We start from the raw sequence: 17,400 nt of genomic DNA on the forward strand, positions 1-17,400 counted from the left end.
CGTTTGTTTAAGAACATCTATTTTTCGGATGGATGTGCTTATTTTATTCAAGGAACAAGGCTTAAGATTTTCTTATTGCGTTTACTCACAACTTTACTTTCCAAGAAGAAATCCATGTTGTAATACCCGTATATGTCTGTCTGCGTGTTACGCAAAATGGTACCGCGAGTAGCGAGACGCACGCACTGTGGTATAAAAAGAACAGGCGAACCTGTGGATTTTTCCACGGGCCCACTGACTAATAATAAATAAAAGGCCACGCTTAACACGGTTGGCTTGTGATCATTTTATAATTTAATGGGCGGGTAAACGCTGTTTCAAGGTATTTAACTCAACAACCCGAACAAAACCTATGATGTCATTTCTTACCACATTAAACGTTTTATAAATCAACTTAGTGGACGCTATCCGGAAAAAAATCGGATTCTTTTAATCACTCCGGAAATATTGAAATAAAGGAAATTGTAGCCACTGTTTTTTTTGTTTAATGGAAACCGCGATAATCCAAATTACTAAATGACCTTCCTTCCACTTTCCTCCCTCAGTAAATCACAGAAATTCCCATCTACATAAAAGTACCTAGGTTTTCTTTAGATTCGGGACTTTTTAATTCGGGAATGGAAAACCCTAAAATGTAAGCAATTGACAGTGGTTTTACTTATTGGTTTTCATAACACAGCCATGCATGTAATTAAAAACAAATTGGTCAGTAAATCACAACATTGAACTTTACAAGTTATTTTATAAGTGAGAGAAGAAACACATGGTTAAGATTATAGATACTTTCAACAGCTACCTTGTGAAATGTTGAATAAAATTTTATAGCATGACTTTTAGCCCAGCCTGAACAAAAGAAAAGTATAATACTAAGAAATGTAACATTAAGCTTAGTTTCCAATGAAGTGCGCAATTGTTGTGAAACGGTTGTTGTCGCTTTAACGATTTTTGTTATTGGAATCCTACCTGAAAAATTATGAGTACCTCAAAGAAGGGAAAATTAGTATTATCTTTCTACGGTCATCATGAAACGCTAAATGTGCTTGTTCAGGCTTTCTGATTTTTTTTTCTCAGAAAATAAATAAAGTACCAATTACCGGAAAGCTCTCAAAAAGTAAATAAAAATTACTTCAAGGACAATAAGCACATTCTAAAAATATCGCTAGATAAATGGCATATTTATGGTGCAAAATGTCAAAATTCTACTATTCTATCCAGACGGCATAAAATATTCTTTTTTAATTAATGACTAAACTCCCACAGAAAGCATCTGAACACCGAATAAAACCTTTGTTTAGAGATGTAAAAAATTAACAACAACAGTAACAACGGAAGAAAAACAAATACAATTTAAAGTTTGTAAAAAGGTAAATCTGTAACTTATATATTTTTCCTATAAACTAAATAAAGCACACTATAAGGAAAACGAAATACTATAAGATTAACTAAACGAAACCGTTTTTTCCCTAGATAAACAACGATATTTTCCCTCTTTTCTAAAAACGTTATGTTTCGTTTCTTATTAACACATGATGATGCATGACAAAAAAATATTATCAAGTATGTTTTGTTTACATTTCTCGTCCCAACAGACAATTCATCAATTATGACGTTTCTCGCTTCATTAAAACGACTAACTTTCAAATAAAACCGATGTTTTTTTTTTAATTTAAAAACCTCTGTTCTATGGTTTAAATTTGTAGACCGATTAACGAGACATTGTGCAAAATTGATTCACTCATTCTCCTGAAAAGCCTTAAGAGCTTATTTGAAATATCAATGACTGGCACAGACACAACTAATGCGGGCGTCAAAAGACAATTAATAGCTCACTATTTTGAAAATTTCAACCTATTGAAAATATAAACTGTGCTATGAGGGTGGTATCAATCGAATTTGATTTCTCAATAAACGATGACGAAACATGATACGCTAAAGTTTTTTTAAATATTAAGTAAACAAAACACTGAGAAACTATACTATGTAAAATAAGGTATATACGCTTTGTCTTTAATTAAGTCTCTATGTTACCTTTACCAAAAAAATAATTTCTATTAAGGAAAAAACTAGGTATAAATTTCCTGTTCGAAACTAAGCAACACATAGACAGTATAAATTTCCTGTTAAACTAAATATGAAACTAACTACTTTAACTATATACTGAATATTACCTCGTAGTTTGAAAAATTTACTAAGTAGTCTTTGTATCTCACTCCCCTCAAAGAATCTATGAACAATGACTGGTTCTGGAGCATAAGTCATATTTCTCTAAATAAAAAAAATGTAAAAATATTAAATTAAAGAACTATTTCAGTAGTATTATAAATTTCCCAGTCATGAAGGACAAAGTCAATTTAAACTGATGCTACCAATATAACTACTATGTCTGCATGTGTAAAATGAAGTTTACATTGGAAGAAGGGTAGCCAGCTAATCTTCACCCCCCCCCCCCCCCCCCCCCCCCCCCCCACTTCAAATAAAATTTTTTGTAACCTTTTTGTGTAATATTGCAATCACAAAAACAATTTAAGTTGCATAAACATACAGCTAAATTCCCAAGTTCTCTTTCAATTTTAAAAAGTTACAGCAAATTTTTTAGGTTCTACGTATACACCTGGCCATCCTGAGTGGGGAGGAATTTTAAATGTCTAATTTTCTGCAAGAAGTTGACAAAAAAAACATAGAATTTTTCAATGGGGAAATTTCTTGGCGAATATATAAATAAGAAATTGTTAGACGTACAAATATAAAAATTAGCGATTTATATAGCTTTCTTTACAATATATATTACCCCAACTTATCAATATTATCTATTCACCATAGGTGATTATTTTAAACCAAAAGTCTAAAAAGATAAAATAAATGTTGAGGAACACTGATACCTCCTGGTACAATTGTTTCCTAAGTAATGTGTTAAAATGAAAAAAAAAACTAGAGTAAACAAAGTAACAATTAGGTAAACAAAAACAGGCATATCAAAGTTTCTTAATAGCTATATGTTGCTACAATATATAACAATTAATAAAAACACATTAAATGAATTTCGTAATTATAATTGAAATAATAATAAATTATCTTTTTTAACAAAGATTTCCTACGCTTTTGTTACATAAGAAGTTGGCCAATTCAATTTTAATGCAATCATTAAAATGAAATTATAAAATCATTCAAGTTTTAATTGACCACATTGCCAGTATATTGTTAGTAAAAAGAAAAACAAGTAAATTCAAGAGTAAAAAATGTCTGGCAAATACAAAAATACATTTCCATTGTCCTAAAGAGCAACAAATAATATTACAACAATAACCATCATTAGAACAAGGGCGATTAAAACATAAGTTTGTTTTTTGTCATCTGCTAATCGTAACATCTTCTCAACACGAACAAGTACGGTTTGAAGTTTAGAGTCAGTTTGGTCAATTTCGTGACCTAGTCCATCCAGGATTATAGCCTGTTCTTCAAGTTCATTACCAATTTGTTGTCCCATTGATTTTAAAACACCAACAGAATGACTAACATGCTCCATTTGATTATCTTGTTGACTCATAAGAACCTGTTGCTGTTGTTGCTGTTCATTTATATATCTTTGGTTGGATTGAACAAATTCATTGTCAAGTTTTTCATATTTATTCCCTGAGTGTCTTGACAATAGAGCATTGCGTGTTCCCTTTTCGACAGTTGCGCTTGTTTCAGGGCTTAGTAAATGTTGTTTTATAAGTTCAGTGCTACTCCTCGTGTTCTTTATAAACTGTTTTCTTTCCTCAATATCATTTAGTGTTAAATGAAACTTTGTTGGGTTTGATTCAACAATACTAACAGTTTCTGTAAGATCCTCTAAATCCCATTCAATACTTCTTATGTTATTTTTAATTTCATTTGTAGTCCAAGTAAATTCTTCTTTACCGACAGCTTTTGAGTCTAACAAATCTCTCCATCTTAAGTGTAATTTATTGACATTATTTAAAGCTCTCTCTACCTCTTCTTTTACAACAAAAAATGGATCTTCCATTATCTATAAGGTATATACTAAAAAATTTTCTTTAAACCTGTTCGTTCTACTATTTTTTTTCTGTTTTGTAATCGCTACAGCTGCCCCCTCATTATTTATGTCTGTGTTTATGTTAACACGGTTGATTCTGTATTAAAAGAATTAATACCAAATAGGCCGGTAAACTAGAAAGAGCACATGATTTTAGTAAAGCCTGATGATGATAAAAGTATTGGATTAAATACAATTATTCAAAAACATTACATAAAATTTATTAGGAAGACTATGTAAAATTTTTAGTCAAATAGGGGAAATAATGTTAGGTAATTTGTCAAATTGGTGAAGTAATAAAACTATTTAAAAAATTAAAACAGAAAAAGAAAAAAAAGTTCGAAATATGTAGACCTATTACATGTAGGGTCTGGAGTGAAATATTATTATCTTTAATATTTCATATCAGGGCCTTAAAACAAATGACAAAAAATTATTAAAAGTAAAATCAAAGTCGGGATCACGAAGTGCTAGTTTGATGGACAGCGTGGACCCGAAAAGAAGTTCAAAATGGCTGCTGGAAGTGATGCTGCGAGCGAAAAGAAAAAGTCAGTTACTATTCAACCAGGATCTGTCATTCGCTGTAAAACAAATTTTGGTGAATCCTTTGAGGGTGAAGTAATGGGATATGACGAGGAAACTAAAGCAGTTGTAATCAGTATCTTTTCCTATTTAGTTTTCTATTGAAGTTTTAGAATGAATCTGTCCATCTGTGTTGTTGACATAATTTTTTACAAAAAAATACTATATTTTGCTCTAGCTATATTAACAAATTTCAGGATTTTAACGTGTACATGCAATGCAATATATTTATTTGGCACAATACAGGGAGTATTTAATTAAAACTCTTGTATATTCTCAGATTCTCAGATTATTTAGCCTAGCTATAGTTAGCTAATTAAGCTTTCTTCTTCGAGTTGATAAAATGAGTTTCTCTTAAACAAAAGCTAGCTAGGGGTTATTATGCTTGAAATTATTTTATCGTTTTCAACAAAAAGAAAATGACAAAGATGTTTAAATACACTAAGTACAATTGCCTCTATTAGTAATCAAGGTTTAAATGTTCTACAAAGGAATTATATACCATGCAAATCAATTGCAGTGAGAATTTTTCACTGCAGTTATAGCTAAAATATTGTAGTCAAATTTGTATAAAAATTTAAATAATTGTATAGCTGTTCTTGTTCTGCCCGGATAATAAACGCTGCCCTCATTAAGTACTGCAGCTTGCCCTGGTTAAGAACAGGGCAGAGAATATATAATCAGGGCAACATAATCAGAGCCGGCTTATATACAATATTTTTATATTATTTCTCACTTATTATAGAACGCATATAATCGGGAAGGCCGGATTATGTATGACAGTCAAATATTATTCGACACTTTAGAACAAATATAATCTGGGCAGACCACTTTTATAACGAGGGTGCCGATAAGCCGCATACGCCGTAAAAAGTGCGGGCGTTTTCAGGCGAGTTCGGCGTTTTGAAAAAAAATCAAGTATTTGCCCGAAAACCCTCGAATAGACCCGAACAATGCCCGAAGAAGAAAAGAAAAACAGACACTAATGATTCAAAAAACTATAAAAATTAAAATAAACTTACTACGTGGTAGCGAAGTTCTTAAAAGAACTGTTTTTGATAGTTTAAAATAAGATTTACTTGATGAATAACTTATATATAAACTTTATAACTCCTTTATCTTCAGGCGCCTTCTTCCAACTATCGTCCGCATGGTATGTTTACAAGGAATTGCATTTCGGTAATGTTACGGGCAAGTTCGGGAAAGTGTGGGCGGTTTCCCGGCGACAACCGCCAATTTAATTCGAAAAGTCGCCTGAACTTGCCCTTATATATGCGTTTGCGACTTATCGGCACCCTCTTCTTTTATATCATTGTCATCATTTCTGACAAGCAAATAGCCCTGGTGGCAAAGTTGTTGTTGTTCTCAAATGAAGGGAAATTTTGTGGCAAATACTAAATTTTGGGATTCACAAGTTTAATAACTTTTCACCAAACTTAATTCCCGCAAAAAGAATAATTTAGGTTCCATGAAATTTATAGTTATTTCAAAGTATTTTATGTTGAAATGTATTTACTACAAGAGTACTTTATACTAGAAGTACATCGAGACTTTTTTCTTTCACCATGTCTAGTTTTTAGGGGTGTTCTATTGTCCAGAGAATGTTTAATTCACAAAAGTTCAAAGAAAATGCCAATCACAGCCTTAGCGTTCATAATCTGGTCATCACGATATAACCAGTGCAAAAACAACATAATCAGACCATGTGTACATAACCCGGCTGTCCCGGTTGTAAACAGACCGTTTTCGCAATCTGGGCAGAACATTCTGCCCACGAGGGTGCTGACTCGCCGTATATGTGAGGGTGGCTTCGGGCGTTTTTTCTGGTTTTGTTCAAGGTTTTCGTTTGTAACCGCCTGGAAAAGCCTAGACCCATCCAAAACCGTCTGAAATGCAACGCATCCAAGCTCATTGTTAAATTTTTTTTTGAGTAGAAGGAAGATGCTATTTTGTTGTTGTACTCTCAGTTTATTATTTGTGGGATTTTATTACATCTATTTATCGAATAAAAGATATAAAAAGCAGTTTTTTTCAGAACTTTGTCCTTCAACTGATCGACCTTAAAAGAATAAATTATACATGGTAATAAATGTTTAAAAAATGTTATTTTAGTTGATTCAGGTTTCTCCGCAAGAAATATTAAGATTTTTTTAAAAGCCTGGAAATTGCCAAAAGCCATATGGTTTTTGCGGCGTTTCTGTCCAGATTGCAAATGAGGCCTGTTTATAAACAGGATGGCCAGATTATGTACACATGGCCTGATTATGCTTTTTTTTGCTCTGATTATGTTGTGGTGACTGAATTATGAACATTGAAAACTAGGCATGGCTAAAAGTAAAAAAGTCTTAACATAATTCTTAGTATAACTTCCTCTTGTGAGTACATTTTACCATAATATACTTTGAAGTAACTAAATTTCACGGAACTAGATTTTACAGATTCTTGGGATGACCTATGTATTATTCCTTTTGCCGGAATTAAGTTGGGTGAAAATTTAGTTAATATATAATATATTTAACTGTTGTACATATGTAAGTGCCAAATAATATAAAAAGTGTTGTACATAAGCTGGCCTGCCCTGATTATGTATTTTCTGCCATATTTATATATCACCAAGAAACCGAGATAGTGACAGTGGGCAAATTGCAATTGGTCTCAAACTATTTTTCTGCGGTTAGAATAATGGTTGCACTTTTTGATTGTTTAATTCTATTCTTTGTTCACGTGTTTAATATTGGGAAATCCTTTGTTCTGTGCATAATGACCTTAATCACCTGGATAAGTATAATTAATTCTTGCATTATTTAAGAGAGTAAGATGTGACTACGTCTCTTGTACCCTCTTGTACTCATTGGCCATGATTTGCTCTGACATTTGTTTGCATCTAAGGTTTTGTTTCATAGAAACTGCTTTTAATATCCTTGAAAAAAGCTTAGTTATCTAGGCTAATAATAGCATGGTATTCTAAATTTCTCTATAAATTTTTATTATAATTTTTGCCAATAAATCGAATTATGTTAGTTGTGAACATGTAAACAGAGAACATGGCAAGACATCCCTAGCAAAACTCACCCACCCCCAAGATGTCAATTTGACATCTTTTGTTGTTAAAGCGATGTTTAAGCAGCCCCTAAGCGAAAATTGCTAATTTGACATACTGTTCCCAAATAGCAGAATATAATAACAGGAAATGTAAGTGGTTGGCCTGTTTATAAATTAGACTGAACTTTAGGGTCAGTGAAACAAACCTGTTTGTAGCTTAATAAGCAGCCCTCTGGATTTGCAAAGATGTTTGACAACTAAAATTTGCCACCGTTAAGGTCAGCTTCAACGACAAAACGAAAGTCACAACAGCAAAATTTTGACGTTGTGAAAGATTAAAATAAAGGCAAAAGTATAAAAATGTGGCAGCAAAACTGACAAGGAGTAATTTATAGGTTTGATATGTGATTTTATTTGTAAGTTTTCTCAGATTTTTCTTAACTAATCCCACAGAATGTAAACCAACTGGTAAAAGTTTACAAAAATCCTTGTCTGATGTAATCGTTATAAATTTATCATTAGTGGAGCAGTCAAATTTTGAGCTAGTTTCGTTACCTCAAGGTGAACCTCCTCCTCTTCCTGACATCGACAAAATGAAAATTCAAAAACGCCTGGAATCAGCAAGGGATAGGGTCGGCATTGGAGTCACACCTGAAGGCCAAGGATTGTTTGATTTTATTAGAAAAACGTAAGATTTGAATTTTTTTCCCAATGTTAAATCAGTCTTATATTTTCTTCATATCTGCGATTACAATTTCCACTTCTATTCGTAGAATACAAGAGTGCTATTGGGATGGGCAGAATATAACAATTTTGGACGATGTGAAAATTACACCTCCTTATTCTTCAGACCACTGTATAGGAAAAGACACCAAAGCTGTGGAATACATAAAAAATATTGTAAGTATATATTTATGTGCGATTTTGGTTTGATTTTTGTATTATTGGCCTTCCTCAGAGGGACATCGTCATACTATATTTTTTCATTATTACATGATTAGATCGTTTTTCCTCTCTTATAAAAATTCAACACAGAAATGTTTAAAATATGTCAAATTAAGGCCGTTTTGATGCATAATGGTCGGGTAATTGTCAATGTATGAAGTAAATTCGACGTAACGTATCATTTTTTTAATCCTTTTTTCGAGCTTTGTGCAGTAGTACAAGCAGCTTTTTTTTAATTTTACCTATACAGGGGGGAGTACATGAAGTTAATTTTCACGGTCTGGTCTATGAACAACCGCATTGCCACCTAGTTGGCTAGTTAGCTCAAAAACATGCAGTATGATATAATACATTGACTCACCAAACGAGTAATGCTTATCTCTGCTTTTTTTAGGTAATAAAATATCACAGTGATAAAACGAAAGTACCTTCAGAAGAAATGCCTGCTACGTAATGTACCTTCTTCAAGGCTCAGTTGCGAAGTCACATAGTAAAAGTCACAGTAAAAGCCTGCGCCCAATGATGTTTCATCTTTTTAAGATCTAGTGAAACCATTAACAGAGAAAGAAACATTTGTGAAAGACGCTTCTCCGTTGTGCCTGTTTTCTAGTTTGCATTTACTTACTTCATTAGACTTTCTTAGGATTATTTTATTGTCAAAAATTTTAGCGAAAGAAAATCTCGCGATTCAAAAAAAAAAACAAAAAAAACCGGCGAAACATATGCATTTTTCGAGGTTGATAAAGTTAATGTATTTCGCAGATGATGAAAGATGACCAGCAGGGATTTTTAGGAATTAATCTAAAATCTAAGAACATCGCAAAATTCATTTTCCTGGTTAAACTTCTTCCTGCGAAAATTTGTATGTGTTAGGCGATAATTTTTAAGTTGTTTTAGAATATAGAAACTGTAGAATTGTTATGTGCCATCGACTTTCGATATCTTGAACTGTCAAGGGGATGAGAGTGGTTGGGTATAGCATTGTAATTACTTATACGAACAGTAAAAATTTGAGATATCGAGACTTTTACATTTTTTGCACGTTTTCAGATTAGTTGAGATTTCGCTGTTAACATCGTGACTGCAAGAACATACACGTTTATTTCTGTTTTATAAAAAACGGCTTTTAGGAAACTGTGGTTTTTGGTTAAAAGAAACGAAACTGCATTTAAAGGGGGAAAATAATGACTGATAGTTCTTTTGGTGTTCTAGAAAAATTTTAAAAAGCCAAGAAAACTATATTTTTCCACATTTCGAATACATGCCTATCTTTTACGAAACCGTAAAAGATTTGAAGCTTTTGGAACTTGACTCTTGCCCAGGTTTTTTATGTAAAAATAAACGTGTGATGATTTTTGTTGTCGTGCTGATGTGTTTATTTTTTAGGGTGTTAAATGAAAGGGTGGCCACGCCTCCTAAAACCTCCTAAGTAACCTGAAAAAATAGAGGCACTTCCAAAATCTTCTAAATGACCTAAAATTTGGATCCAAAATATTGCTTCTAAAATCTCCTAAAATTGTTTATGGTGAAATCCATTTTTTTTTGTTTTGTGGCAGTAAATTGAACATCTGTTTAGCGTGCAGTAGGACTTATAATTATTTTAACATATTTCCTCAAATTTCAAATGAACGAACTCTTTGACGTCCCAAGAGGAAAGGCTCAGTTATTTTTAAGTCTTTATTTCCACCTCAAATTTGGACAAAATCTCTTAAATTATGGATTGTATTTTGTATTTTAGTGTTTTCTTCTAACATTTGACCTTGAAATCTCCTAAAATCTCTTAAAATTCTAAAATTTGTGGCCACCCTGAATGACTACTGTCCAATTCTTTCTGCTTTGTTTTTTTTAAAAACCTACGGTTAAGAAAAAGGGAAAAGAAAAAAATGCATATTAGCAACATTTTTACCAGCGAGATGTCAAATCTTAGAAATACGCTTAGAACGTTGAACTTAATTCTAGCTTTTTGTTATTTTACTATTTTTTGTCGATGTCTTTGTAAATTTTGTGACTAACCCGACTCTTCTAGCCTCGGACACTTTAGTTTGGAAGCTAACCCCTTGTTTCTTTGTAAAGCTAACCGTTCTCTGCTTACGTATATATTTTATATACATTATCGGTTCTTATTACGACGCCTTAGTTTGTAAATATTCGTGGTCAAACTCACATAGTCAAAAAACCTAACACTGATGCTTTAACTCGTTCCGCATAGTGAGAATTAATAATGTACGCCATCTTTATGTAAGCTTTCAAATTCGTTTACCATGCTGGAATTCTTTCCTTGAAGATGAAATTTTTTTGTTTTGTTTTTTACATTTGCTTGAGTGCAATTCCCCGTTTGATGAATATAACACAATATACATAGATAAAGTGCGAATTCACTGCTGCTTTTAACAAGTTTTAAAGAGAAAGAAAAATTTCTTTAACAAAATTTTATATTGAAGAATATTTTGTTGGTTTTATTTTAGACAAGTAGTAATGTATTGGATTACTAGTTAAAAAAAAAATGAAATAAAAATTAAAAAGATAAATAGCTAAGAGTTAATTGCTTTCTTTCTAATTAATTTCCATCTGTTTTTTTTATTTTTTGATTGATGGGAAGGAGTTGATCTAGGACCATCTGAAATTGTAACCTTAATATGCGCGAGACGTTTGCTTGTCCTTGTCTTGCGCCTAATTTCGAAAATTAGCTAATTGTACATCTTAGTGTAGATAGGGGTAGCTGGATGTGTTACCGTGTTTTGCTAACTCTTTGTAAGCCCTGAGATGAATTATTCTAGATTTTCGTATTTTTTTCCATTCTATTTTTGCATATATCTCGGCTCCCCCATCTTAAACTTTCTTTCCTACACTACTTGTAAATAAATTCTTCTGTGATATCTTGCCATGTGTTTTTCTCTTGCTATTTTGCCTGTGCGTTTGCTGTGATAAAATAAAAAGGAGCAACTAATCCAAAAAAGTTTACAAAATATTGATATTTTTTTTTTGTTTTGCAAAAGGCGACTGGTTGAAAGCAACTTTTATTTATTTTTTATATGATACGAAGTGGTAATTCATAGAAAGCAACTAATCGAATAGTATTATTTAAAGATATTACTCCGGTTTGTCTGTTCAGTATTCATATTATTGAAGAAAGTTTATCATTTCTTTAACATGATAGTTTAGTAGGCGAAGTTTCTAGAAATTCTTTTCCCATCGTTCTATAATCACTCCCATGAAATTATATAAATAGATACTCAACATCAATTTACTTTGCCCGAGAGAAATAATAAATAATGAGGGAAGGATCTCCCGAAACATCGCCTGCTAAACTATCATGTTAAAGAAATGATAAACTTTTAACAATAATGCTCGACTCGTATTTCGCCGCCTTTTTAGTTACTTCGCGTCCTGTGGCAAAATTGCGTTATACTTCTTTTACTTAGACATTTTTCTATAAAACTTCATGGCTCTGTGTATTGACAAACATTCTACACTATATATATATATATATATATGAACACTATATATGAAATAACTGCACCAAAAATTAATTCTGGGAGACTATGTATTTGCAAAAGTCAGGCATACAAATATAACAATAGATGATGACGTAACTGCCCGCTGAATGCAAAAATCGTAAGCAGAGTGGCGATAAATATAATGCCGTAACAAACTCCCAATGTCGCGTAACGGTGTGCTTTCAAAGCTGTCTTTCTAGCTCTTCTGATGTCCAACTTTTCGATTGCATGCTGAGTCTATAATCAAAAGCATAAATTGACGTCAAATCATCAAAGTTTATCTGTTGTTGACAGTGCTACAAATTAAACAGATTAAACATTTTATTGATTGTCACATTTCTTGATTATAAGTAAAACATTCTTAGATGAGTATTATACACCTGGAGTGGTAAAATTTGACAAATGTTGTCAAAGAACGCCAAATTAAGAACAAAAATTCTTTACTTCCCTTAAAAAACAAAAACCATAATAAATAGACCAGTGTTAATTAACACTGCTTTATCGGTGTGGCCAAAGATTTGGGAGAATTTAGGTGGTTTTAATGTCAAAATTTAGGAGCTAACGTTCTTTTCTAAAAACGAAATAATAAAAGCAGGATGAACAATTCTAGAAGATTTTAGGAGGAAACAATGTCTGATCCAAATTTTAAAATGTTTAGCTAGGGGATTGGTCTTCATTTTAATTGGTTGGTTAGAAGAGGTTATAGATGTGTCCAGTCTGCATACTGCTACAGTCCTTTTTCTCTACATAATGTAACTAGATTTCGAAAAAGACACCCTTTTTATCCCTTGCTAAATTATATCCACGTCAAATTATCTCTGCAAGGTGTCTTTTAACGAGTTTTTGAAAATAAATCTCAGTTAGACTATTTTCGTCCATAGAGGTCTTTGAGATGAATTTTCAAGTCTTATCTCAAAAAGCATTGGGGACGACAATGGCCATAGATTTGCGCAGATTTGCGCGCTACAAATAGTGCAAAGTTGTTCGCAGATGAGAGAATTCTCATTTCTTGACAACATCGTCCCAAGGCTTCTTAGCTTTTTTAAGTCGAAATCTGACTAAGAGAAGAAAAGAAGCCCTGAAACGAAGTTGAGTTTTTGATCTAGATTTAACATTTGATTTTTTCATACCCTTCGTGACTGATATATGGCGTATACTCCTACAGGAAAGCAGAAAAATAAAGTGACGGCGACAGCATAAAGGAAATACGTAGGCGGGAAAACAACTTTACTTTCATCACTCTTCCCCATAGATCCCCATCTCCACCGCGGTATAAAAGTTCTGTTCTCATTGTAAACATGATACACTGACGCTTTTCTCTTCGATAAACCTTTCACAATAGATTGCTCTTTTAATACATTATCATGATTCTCACAAATTGCTTTTAATCTGTTAATAAATTCCTCTTCAGTTTGTACTTCTGGATCAGCTACCGAGGAGTGCGGCAAGACACTGGTTACTTTTGCTATGTCCTTCAACAACATCAAGCTTTGTGCATGCGTCGGGTTTGCACTGGCGCTAAACGAATTTTCCTGCACGTTTTTGTCGGTTTGCATAGATAGAAAAAGATTATGCTGACTAAACTTTTTAGTCAATTTGTTTAAATTTCTTGTACTGTTTACGTCCTTGTACAATAACTTTTGTAAGGTAACAATTTGACGTCACAAACAAGTGAAATAACAATTTTACGTCACAAACAACCTGCACGTAAAATTTGTGCGCTCCTTCTTCGCGAAGTAAATTTTCAAATTATTTTGAAGCATATGCCCTTCATGTAAATTCGTCTACCATAAAATTATCAACTTACACTGCGGGTTCTAACTTGTGGCTGAGTACAAATAACACAGGGTGACCCTATACTGGCGCTAAAATTTTCTGGTTTACCATTATTTTTGGAAGGCAACTCTTTTGGGGAAAACTACCTGTCTTGGTATACTAACGTATTTTTTAAAGAACAAAAGTATTCGTTGGAGTACCTTTTATAGGATTGAGCCAAATGTTTAGCACCGCTAGTTAGCACAGCTAGTTGACATTTGGTTCCCAGGCGTTCTCATCTCCCCAGATCTCAATGAGATGAGGCATCAAAGAGATCCGGGTTCGAGAATGGTCCCCAGGATGTTTTTAGGAGCTAAATGGTTTCTCTTTAATTCGACCTTGCAAGAGACCACAAAATTTGACAAAGTGATGAAATTAGCTTAAAAATTAAATATACTTTGCGGGAAGAAACTTTTGTGGTTTTTGAAACATTCGCTAAAATTTATCCCCTGAAAAAAATAACTTTTCTTGCAAAACATTCTAGTTTCTCCGAGCGCCAAAAATAACAATTATATATAGCTTCAATTAGATATAGCTTCTAAAAATTTTGCTGCTATAAAACGAAATTTATAAAAAAATCATAAAAGCAAGGCAAGACTAGATGAAATAGGAATTGCATATATTACACGTTTGTGAGGACTAGATAACCTGTTAACATAAAAAGAAAATATATCTTAATACGAAAAACAAAAGGAGAAATATTTCGATGACCCACAACGCTTTTGTCGTCAAGCCAAGAAAGTTGTTTCCTGTGCAAAATGCGAAAATTTTACGGTAACGACGGTTAATCTCAAGAGTTTCTTTCCTCAAAGTAATAGCAAACTTTAGAAGAAAATATTACGAAGTTAAAAGCCTGGGGCGACGTGAAAAATCAAATAACAACCGATGTTAAGCAAGTTAGCATTGAAATATGACCCGAACATAGCTTTCGCGTACTAAATATGATGTAAACAAAAAAATGTTGATCAAGAATAAAAAACGGTGTTGATGTATTTCTTAATTTCTTTCTTACAATGTTTTTACATATTAAAACATTTAATATTCATCTCCATCGTCCTCGTTATCTTCATCCACACTATCCATACCAACTTCTTCATAATCCTTCTCAAGTGCTGCCATATCTTCTCTAGCTTCACTAAATTCTCCTTCTTCCATACCTTCACCAACATACCAATGAACAAATGCACGTTTTGCATACATCAAATCAAACTTATGATCAAGTCGTGCCCAGGCCTCGCCAATAGCAGTTGTGTTGCTCAACATACACACAGCTCTCTGCACTTTAGCAAGATCCCCACCAGGAACAACAGCAGGAGCTTGGTAGTTGATTCCGATCTTGAAACCAGTTGGACACCAGTCTACAAACTGAATGGTACGTTTTGTTTTGATGTTGGCGATTGCGACATTAACGTCTTTAGGAACGACATCTCCTCGGTATAACAGACAACACGACATGTATTTGCCGTGTCGGGGATCGCACTTTACAAGTTGGTTTTGAGGTTCGAAACAAGCATTGGTAATCTCTGCTACAGTGATCTGCTCATGGTAAGCCTTCTCAGCTGAAATGATTGGAGCATATGTTGCCATGGGGAAATGGATTCGGGGGTATGGTACCAAGTTGGTTTGGAACTCTGTTAAATCAACATTCAGTGACCCGTCAAAACGAAGTGATGCGGTAATACTTGAAACAATTTGACTGATCAGTCGATTTAAGTTGGTGTAAGTAGGTCGCTCGATATCAAGGTTTTTGCGGCAAATATCGTAGATGGCTTCGTTATCAACCATGAATGCGCAGTCTGAATGTTCGAGAGTGGTGTGAGTTGTAAGGATAGAATTGTATGGTTCCACAACAGCGGTACTCACTTGTGGCGCAGGATAAATTGCAAACTCGAGCTTTGATTTCTTTCCATAATCAACAGATAGCCTTTCCATCAACAATGAAGAAAATCCTGACCCCGTACCTCCGCCAAATGAATGGAAGATCAAGAACCCCTGGAGACCTGTACACGCCTCACTAAGCTTGCGAACTCGATCTAAAACAATGTCAATCTTCTCCTTTCCAACTGTGTAATGACCTCTTGCGTAGTTATTGGCTGCATCTTCTTTACCAGTGATCAGTTGCTCAGGATGAAACAATGATCGGTACGTGCCCATGCGAACTTCGTCTAAGGAAAAGTGGAGAAAGGTTAGACGGTGAAGCTTTGTAACAAGAAGTAGTTGTAAATCAATAAATAAAAAATCAGTAACAAACAAAAACTACGCACTCAAAATGTCCCCAGGGCTTTTGTTAATGTTCCCGGGGCTTTTTTCATTTTATCGGGAAGAATAAAAACAAACACAAAAAGTGGTCACAAAGATAATTTTTACCGGAATCATTCAAGTTTAATTCCGATCATGTAGCTCCAGCCTGCAAAAATGTTTTAAAATCCTAGAAAGTAAAAGAATTTACACTTACCGATAACACTAGGCTCCAAATCGACAAAAACAGCTCTGGGTACATGTTTGCCGCTGTCTGTTTCACTGAAGAACGTATTAAACGAATCATCTCCACCACCAATGGTGGTATCAGATGGCATCTGTCCATCAGGTTGGATACCATGTTCTAAGCAATATAATTCCCAACATGCATTTCCAATTTGGACACCAGCTTGACCGACGTGAACAGAAATACACTCACGCTATGAAATAAAAGATATCAACAAATAAAGAACTTGTTTCTCAGCAGTTCCATGGCATTTAAGAAACCCTCAGAAAAACTAAGGTAATTTTTAATAATGATGAGAATTCTTGTCTAATGTCTCTGAAATACCACATAGAACTTTCGCTAATCGAGGCAGCTACAAAAATTTGATTATGTGAATAACAAAGTCATTAAAAACGTTTTTTTTGTGAAGTTTTGTATTAATCTTTCTTCCCTGCTTTAAAATTTTCCTTTACAAATAACCTAGATCTAAACAAACAAACAAACAAACAAACAAACACAACGATCAAACTTACCATTTTCAGTTTTCTGACTATCAACTAGATGTGACGATTTAGTTCAAGCCTCAACATCAAATGATGCTTACAAAACAAACGACATCAATATCACACTACAACTCCCAACATCACATGATGCTAATTCTCAACTTTCATTGGCTGTTTCCATGGTTTGTTATCTATTAAGATCAATTTACCTGCAGATATTTTTGAGCAGATAAAAAGAATAATTCTTTCCAATTTAATCCACAATTAATAACGTTAGAAACAGCTTTTGTCAATTTCTAATGAGGAATTAACTCTTCTTATGGACATACTGCGCCGAGCTAAGTGTTGTGCTAAAGCTGTCACGGCAACAAGGTATTACTAATAACTTTAATTAGGCATTTTAGAAAGTGCAACCAGGGTTATTAGAGCTCATTAAAAAGAACACATTCAAAACGATAACATGTTTCTGTAGATTTGATGTGTTTTCGTGGTGTGACCACATATTAAATGCAAAAA

The 17,400-nt window shown here is 33.5% G+C and overlaps 3 protein-coding genes across 3 annotated transcripts; 1 reads left to right on the forward strand and 2 right to left on the reverse strand.

Annotated features, from left to right (window-relative positions):
- Positions 1-2,683: 2,683 nt before the first annotated feature.
- LOC130621903 (syntaxin-6-like) lies at positions 2,684-4,108 on the reverse strand. The gene has a single exon (XM_057437270.1). It carries the CDS (start codon positions 4,004-4,006, stop codon positions 3,272-3,274), a length of 735 nt encoding a protein of 244 aa, XP_057293253.1. The 5' UTR covers positions 4,007-4,108; the 3' UTR covers positions 2,684-3,271.
- A 396-nt stretch (positions 4,109-4,504) lies between these two features.
- Positions 4,505-10,888, forward strand: LOC130621904 (protein LSM12 homolog B-like). The gene is made up of 4 exons (XM_057437271.1): positions 4,505-4,694; positions 8,114-8,348; positions 8,434-8,560; positions 9,000-10,888. The coding sequence occupies exons 1-4, from the start codon at positions 4,547-4,549 to the stop codon at positions 9,057-9,059; spliced, it is 570 nt and encodes a 189-aa protein (XP_057293254.1). The 5' UTR covers positions 4,505-4,546; the 3' UTR covers positions 9,060-10,888.
- A 3,994-nt stretch (positions 10,889-14,882) lies between these two features.
- LOC130621180 (tubulin alpha-1 chain-like) lies at positions 14,883-17,076 on the reverse strand. The gene is made up of 3 exons (XM_057436499.1): positions 16,915-17,076; positions 16,373-16,595; positions 14,883-16,082 (listed from the first exon to the last, which is right to left on the reverse strand). Exons 1-3 carry the CDS (start codon positions 16,915-16,917, stop codon positions 14,953-14,955), a joined length of 1,356 nt encoding a protein of 451 aa, XP_057292482.1. The 5' UTR covers positions 16,918-17,076; the 3' UTR covers positions 14,883-14,952.
- Positions 17,077-17,400: the final 324 nt, after the last annotated feature.

The sequence above is a fragment of the Hydractinia symbiolongicarpus genome, chromosome 12, assembly GCF_029227915.1.
Source record: "Hydractinia symbiolongicarpus strain clone_291-10 chromosome 12, HSymV2.1, whole genome shotgun sequence".
In the NCBI taxonomy this organism is placed as follows: Eukaryota; Metazoa; Cnidaria; class Hydrozoa; order Anthoathecata; family Hydractiniidae; genus Hydractinia; species Hydractinia symbiolongicarpus.

Coding starts and splice junctions, on each gene's coding strand:
- LOC130621903 (XM_057437270.1), bottom strand. CDS start 4,006: ATGGAAGATCCATTTTTTGTTGTAAAAGAAGAGGTAGAGAGAGCTTTA.
- LOC130621904 (XM_057437271.1), top strand. CDS start 4,547: ATGGCTGCTGGAAGTGATGCTGCGAGCGAAAAGAAAAAGTCAGTTACT. Junction 4,695..8,113: donor AACTAAAGCAGTTGTAATCA/GTATCTTTTCCT, acceptor CTAATCCCACAG/AATGTAAACCAACTGGTAAA. Junction 8,561..8,999: donor TGGAATACATAAAAAATATT/GTAAGTATATAT, acceptor TGCTTTTTTTAG/GTAATAAAATATCACAGTGA.
- LOC130621180 (XM_057436499.1), bottom strand. Junction 16,083..16,372: donor TTTGGAGCCTAGTGTTATCG/GTAAGTGTAAAT, acceptor ACTTTTCCTTAG/ACGAAGTTCGCATGGGCACG.